General features: G+C 46.3%; 1 protein-coding gene across 1 annotated transcript; it reads right to left on the bottom strand.

The window, feature by feature from the left end:
• Positions 1 to 2,585: 2,585 nt before the first annotated feature.
• Positions 2,586 to 6,221, bottom strand: RHEX (regulator of hemoglobinization and erythroid cell expansion). Its single transcript, XM_068537645.1, has 5 exons — positions 6,211 to 6,221; positions 5,879 to 5,979; positions 4,669 to 4,812; positions 3,302 to 3,363; positions 2,586 to 2,810 (listed from the first exon to the last, which is right to left on the bottom strand). Exons 1-5 carry the CDS (start codon positions 6,219 to 6,221, stop codon positions 2,586 to 2,588), a joined length of 543 nt encoding a protein of 180 aa, XP_068393746.1.
• Positions 6,222 to 7,022: the final 801 nt, after the last annotated feature.

Genomic DNA, 7,022 nt, shown 5'->3' with positions numbered 1-7,022 from the left:
CTTGGCTACTGCAAATAATTTTGCCATGAACATAGGAGTGCGTATATCTTTTTCTGCCATAAAAAGAATGAAATCTTGCAGTTTGCAACAACATGGATAGACCTAGAGGGTATTCTGTTAAGTGAAGTAAGTCAGACAAAGAAAGGCAAATACTGTATGATTTCACTTATACGTGGAATCTAAAAAACAAAACAAATGAACAAACATAACAAAACATAAACAGAGTAATAGATACAGAGAACAAACACATCATTGCCAGAGGAGAAGGGGTGAGGCAAGGGGAGAAATAAGTGAGGGAGATTGAGATACAAACTTCCAGTTGCAAAATAAATGAGTTGCAGGTGTGAAATGTACAGTGTGGGGAATAATACATAATATCTTTGTATGGTGACAGAGGGTGATTAGACTGGGTGATCATTTTGAAAGTATAGAAATATCAAATCACTATGTTGTGTAACAGGAACTAACATAGTGCATAGGTCAATTATACTACAAAAACAAACAAACAAACTCATAGAAAAAGAGATCAGATTTGTGGTATCAGAGGTGGGAGTTGTGGGAGGGGAATTGGATAAAGGCAGTCAAAAGGTACAGACTTTCAGTTACAAGATAGTAAGTACTAGGGATGCAATGTACTTCGTGATAAATCTATCACACACTGCTGTATGTTCTATGTGAAAGTTGTTAAGAGAGTGAAGAGTTCACAAGGAAAAACATTTTTTTCTATTTCTTTAATTTTGTGTCTATACAAGACGATGGATGCGCCCTGAACTTATCGTGGTAATCATTTCATGACGTATGTAAGTCAAATCATTGTGCTGTACACCTTAAACTTATACAGTGCTGTATGTCAATTATATCTCAGTAAAACTGGAAGAATAAAAAGAAGAAAAGCTTTCTAAGGAGATGTCCTGGTTCCTACGGCTCCATAAAAAGTACCATAGACTGGGTGGCTTATAAACAACAGATATTTATTTTTCATAGTTTTGGAGGGTGCCAGCATGGTTGGTGAGTGTCCTCTTCTGGGTTGCAGACTTCTCATTGTATCCTCACATGATGGAAGGCGCTGGGAGCTCTGTGGATTTCTAAGAGCACTAATCTCATTCAGGAGGTTGCCACCCTCATGATTGAATAACCTCCCAAAGGACCCGTCTCCCAATACCATTACCTTGGATTAGGATTTCAGCATATAACTTTGGTGGGGGACACAAATGTTCAAACAATAGTAGGAGAGGAAGAACAGTGGTAGCTAAAAGGTGTAGGGACATGTGTCAAAAGTTTCCAGCCCCAGAAACTCAAAACCATCTCTTCAGGTCATCTTGGGGAAGAGGAACCTGGAAAGATGAAAGCTGCCCCTGCCCCTCCGCCCCCAGCCCCCTCAGTACCAGGGCTAGAAAGGTCATTTATAGCCAGCAGATGGCGCACAGCTAATGAATGGTCTCTAGACCTGAATGCCACTCATCTGGGGTTTGAATTTGGCTAGGAGTATTTCTAGGGTTTCCTTTTTTTTTTTTTTTAGCATTTTTATTGGAGTATAATTGCTTTACAATGGTGTGTTAGTTTCTGCTTTATAATAGTGTTTCCATTTTTGAGATGTTTGCTTAGTTATTGTGAGCAATTTTTTTTTCATTTCGTGTCTTAATTAGCTGTTGGGAAAAGTAAGTTGTATATTTATCTAGTCACTGCTAACTGCATTTTATTAATTTTAAAACATAGTTAATTCCCTAGCATATCGCAAACAATGACAAACTTCTCCTCTTCCATAGTTATAGCCTTATTTTTGTTAACTGTTTTACTGCACTGATTAGAATTTCTAGAGCAATGTTAGATAGTAAAGAAATGTTAGGCTTTTGGACATTCCTACTTTGTTCCATGATTTAATAGGACTGCGTCTAGGACCTTACAGTTAAATATCATGCCATTAGCTGGTTTCAGATAAGCTGTTCTTAATCAAGTTAAGAAAGTGTCTTTTACTACTAATTGGTAGTAAAAGTAAAAACAACAACAACCACAAACCAAGAATGGATATTGATTTTTATTGGATTGAATTTGGAAAGTTTTTTTGGAATAACAGATTGTGATGCTAGTTGGCATTTACTACTCTCATCTTTCTTTCCTAAGAACAGCAGATTCAAAGGTTAAGTAATGGTGAGCTTTCCAAATGCACTATTTAAAGTTCTGAGGGCAGAGCAGGATTACTCAGCAAGATACAATACTGATAAAGGAACAGCATGCAAGGTTAAGCCAGAGGAAAAGAGGAACCTGTTGTTGCTGTTTTATTTAAAAATTTTAAGGAAGTTGTTTATTGCCAATAATTAAATAGCTCAGAGAGGCATTTAATCATAAGACTGTCAAACAGAACTCTACTACAGTTGATTAAAATCTTTAAAAATTTTTTTATGGAGAGAGACTTCATCACTTTCTCTACTGATATGCGCCAATGTTTTCATACTTAACCTGGAAGTTCTTCCTAATCCGAATATTCCTTGCTGACATACAGGCATACTTTTTCTCCTATTTCCTTGTCAAAAAAACCCCCCAAACACTAGTCCCCCTACAAAATAAGTGCAAGAATTCATAAGGAACTACACCCCATTAAAAAGCCTAGAATTCACATGGCCACTTGGGTATTCCACTGGCTCAAAGACACCAGGGTTCACAGAAGTCCAGAAACTGGGCTTGTGGCTTTTTGGTTTGACATTGATGTAATCTGTGGCTTCCTCTATGTTCTCATAGTCCAGGACAGAGTCATTTCTTCGTCCTCCAGGAGCTGAAAAGACCACTTGTGTGTAGTTCACATCCTTGGTGGCCTTAGGGGAAAAAAGCAAAGAAATTTGGTCAAGATCCCTACCATGTTTGGAGGAGGTACTCAACTCTCACTCAAAGAGGCTCGCCCTAGGCTGGATGGGAAAGAACCTGGGTCCCGGGTAGCTGTGTCTGAGAGCAGGGCCAGGGCAATGAGGAAGATTGCTCCTTGTGCCTGTGGGAATGAATGGGTTTAAGGAAGAAAGACATGGAGACTTAATCCAAGTGAGGTCAGGACTCAGAGTGGACCCTGGTCAGTGACTGGGACATGGGGAGAAAGGGGTTTCCTGTTAGCACCTTCATTTTTATAGTTCACTCAGACCCACTTTGTTTGGATGCTCTGTGCTGATACGGGGCTGGGAATGAAAGCCCAACCACCCTCACCTAAGGATGATGTAATGCCTCCAGAAGCACCTCCTTCCTTGCTCCCATCTCTGGAGCCACGGTGACCCCAGACTGCATATGGAGGGCTGGGATCACTAGGAGTGTCCATTACCTGGTGGGTGGGAGGTGAGCCGTCCGAGCTGTCGGAGCTGTCTGAGGACGTGTCACTGTCATCTAGGGTGAAATAGAAACTGTTCTTCTTCTAAAGAAAGCCAAAGGGTGTAAAGAGAGGATAGAGGCAATGGAAGGGAGAATGAGATGAAGACAGAGGCAGAGAGAGGAACTCAAAGAGGAGTGGGGAAGAGAGATACAGAGCCCCCCGAAGAGAAAAAAGGAATAGAACAGAGAAAGGGGGGAGCCTCCCAAAATAACCAGGAACATGTCCAAGAGTCCAGGCACTGCTGTTTTGTCCAGCTCCATCTAAAAGTAACACCAAGCCCACCAGGCTGGACTGTGCTTGGGGAGGGCTATCTGCTGGAAGGGGAGTAGGCGGGGCATGCTGAGCCGCTGCGGCCCAAGGCAAAGAGCTCTGGCCCCAGAAATCACAGGCACAGCTTCTCATCTAAACCTGTCACTAACTCCAGGAAGGTTACATTCCTTTTTGTGCCCTGGTCTTGTCCCCTGTAACACAGAGAGTTGGACGATGATCTCTGAGGTCCCTGCCAACCATGGAGTCTTTGATTCTGACCAGGCTTCAGGGAAGCATCAGGATCAGGGGTTGTGGCGAGGCCCATGCCTCTCCCCTTCCATTGAGACCGTGAGTTCATGCAAATGGCATCTTCTGATTCCCACATGCATTGAGGCCTTATCTTGGTGGCGAGGAAGCCTGACAACCAGATTTCTCCAACTGAAAAGATAAAATTTAGAAGGACAGAGCAAACTCAAATCAACCAAAAGATAAAGCAGTGGAAAGAGCAATCTCTGGTGAGTGACTCTCTTGCTGTGGAAGCAGCAGTTTCCACTGTGCGAATAGTGACCTGGTGGGTCTCCCAAGCTGAAAGAGAGAGAAAACGAGCACGTGATGTTCCTGTTGGTTCACTTGCCGGAGGGGGATATAGATGTGAACCATCACCAAGACTCAGATTTATTAAAGTGTCCAGATTCCATGGCTGGGGGCAGGCAGAGGCAGTTGAAATCTCGGCTCCACCACTAACAGGCAGGCAGAAGAAAAGATGCCATAGTATCACAAAGACAGGAGCAGAGACAGCCCCCAGTCCTCCGCGGCAGCCATTCACACAGGACCAAAGCTAGAGAAGAACTTAGACCCACACAAACCCAACGCAATCTGCCCCACTGGATAGGATGAACAACCTTCTGAAAATGGGGGCTTGGCTTGGCCTGTACTGGGGAGGGTGTGAGGAATCCTCCGGCTAGTGGTTTGGGCAGGACAGACTAGGGCTGCTGCAGGGAGGCTCCCCGGGAGTCCAGACAGAGCAGAATAAGCTTTGAGACAAGTTCTCCCCCCACCCCTGTACTCACGCAGGTAACGGGGTTCAGGCACAGGAGTGCTTCTCTCTGCCCGAGTCTCCTTCATCTCCTTGGCAGCAGGTGGGCAGTAGTGGGCAGGGCTGGGCCTGGGGACCTGGAGCCTGGCCTTTTTCAGTATCCGCTCATTCTCCTTGGCTAGAGGGGACAGGGCAAGAGTCAAAAGTGAAAGTTCACTAAGTGAGGCACATCCTATCTGTGAGCACAGCTCTCATTAGGGAAAATTGATCAGAGGGATCTCTTCAAACCTCAGCACGCCTCTGCTCAGAACCCTGTAACGCCGCTCGCCTCACTTGGAGTAAAAGCCAAAGTCCCTCTGAGCCTCACTCCTCCTTCCTCTTCCTGCCGCACCTCAGCTCCAGCTACCCAGCCCCTTTGCTTCTGCTGTTATGAACAAACTCTCCTGGCTTACGGCCTTTGTAGGTGTGGCTCACTTCCTCACTTCCCTCAGGTTTAGACTCAAGTGTCAGCATCTCAGGGATGCTGACCCCCATCCAATTCGTATCTCCTTGCCTTGCTTCATTTTTTTTCTCCCTAGCACTTACCATAACCTAACACACATTTTACTTGTTTATTGCCTGTGTTACCCATGGAATGTAAGGTCCATAAGGGCAGGGATTTTTATTTTGTTCCCTGTTGTATTGAATGAATGAATGAATGAATGAATGATTGACTAGAGTAGCTTAGACTTACACCATCTTGCCCAATCCCTTGTCTTAACACAGCCAAAGCAGTTTATTTTTTTCCTTAATTGTAATGTCTTCCCTGGACCGAGCTTCCTACTTTCCACTGCAAATCAGCTCAGGAATTTAAGCTAATCTCTTAGTCTAACCATACCATTCGCCCTTCTGTTGTAATTCAAGGCCATTTCTTCACATTAAGTCCCTTGGCAGGGATGAAGGAAGTTCACCAGGCTCAGGTTAAGTGAGCGCACCCTCATGAGCGTCGCAGCAGCTTGTCTCTAGGCAGAAGCTTGTCTGGGTAGTGGAAGGACTCTGAGCCATCATTCCCAACCGCAGATAGGTTGGGCCAGAGTGGGGATTACCGGCTTAGAGGTTGGTGGAGTGAAGGGGCATCTGGCCAGGGATTCCTCAAGTAGGTTTTCAAGTGATATTCGGGGGCTCCAAAGGGGGCTCATCTTGCTGCAGGCTCGGGAGTGGTCCCTGAAGGGAACCAGGAGGGAAGAGGATGTTGAGCCAGTTACCCATGCGCCTGCTGAGCAGGTAGTTGACGGCTGCGAGGAGGCAGGCCTGCAGTACCAGAGACACCACTGCGATCACTACTCCGTGCCAGACCTTCATTTCTCTGTTGGGAAACGAGGAAATCAGGTTAGGGGTTGCAGAGGTACCGAGACGGCTGCAAACCCATCCCTGCCCTGAGCCAGAGGCAGCCTGCGGGTGTTGCTGTGCGTCTTGGGTCTCTTCCCTCTCAAATGGGAAGGCTTTAGGGGCCGGGGAGGGTGATGTGCACACTTGGAAGCCGGCTACATCCATCAGCCTGAAGGGAACCTGAGCCGGCTCTTCCCCGGCCACTCACTCCGTCAGCATGACGAGTTCTTCTCAGGGCCGTCGCAGGTCGCAAGAGGGGCTTGGGCTCTCTCAGGGGCAGCAGGAAGAGACGTGGATGGAACCACTGGGGGTACCTCGTGTCCAGGCAGCACCAAGAGTGGGACTGCCCTGGAGACCCACAGAGGCGAGGCAGTGGGTCAGGACTCCTGGGCAGTCTTGGCTGCTAGAGGGTCATTTGCTTTCCTTGCCCCAGATTCCAGTTCTTGAATCTACAAAATAGGCAGTAACAATATTAGCACCTGCCAACCGGTGGGTACTCGCTTGCTGCCAGCCACAGGGTTGAGCCCCCGGCACACCAGCCACCCTACCTGATTCGCACAATCCCGTGACCTAGATCTCACTACCCTCCTTTTATAAGGAGCAATGTGAGGTCTAGAGGGCTGAGGGAGGAGCCTGAGGCCGTACAGCCAGGCCTGGATTTGAGCTCTACATCCAATCCTACACCCCCAACCATTCATCTCTGCTCCCAGAGCCTTACCTGCTGCTGGAAGCACAAAGGGGTCCAACAGGAGCAAACACACTGGGGGAGATTCTGTGAAGAAGCCCCATGTCACACACACACACACACACATGCACACACACTCACCCACACCCTCTGTGCCTTCGTTGGGCTTTAGGCCCAGGACTGTGGACGGTGTTCCACCCTCATGAGTATGTTTATTTTAAAAATTAGCATATCAATTCCATCAACATGGTGCTGAAAAGGGATAAATTAGGAGTTTGGGATTAACAGATACGAATTACTATATATAAAATAGATAAGCAACAAGGTCCTAGTGT

This window comes from Eschrichtius robustus, chromosome 3 (assembly GCF_028021215.1).
Source record: "Eschrichtius robustus isolate mEscRob2 chromosome 3, mEscRob2.pri, whole genome shotgun sequence".
NCBI classification, from domain to species: domain Eukaryota; kingdom Metazoa; phylum Chordata; class Mammalia; order Artiodactyla; family Eschrichtiidae; genus Eschrichtius; species Eschrichtius robustus.
This window is presented reverse-complemented; position numbering and strand designations above follow the sequence as displayed.

Bases quoted from the DNA above. Each gene is read 5' to 3' on its own strand.
- RHEX (XM_068537645.1), bottom strand. The intron at 3,364-4,668 runs GTGAGTACAGGG...ATTTCACCCTAG, and splicing joins GCCTGAACCCCGTTACCTGC to ATGACAGTGACACGTCCTCA. The intron at 2,811-3,301 runs GTAATGGACACT...TTTTCCCCTAAG, and splicing joins GCTCACCTCCCACCCACCAG to GCCACCAAGGATGTGAACTA.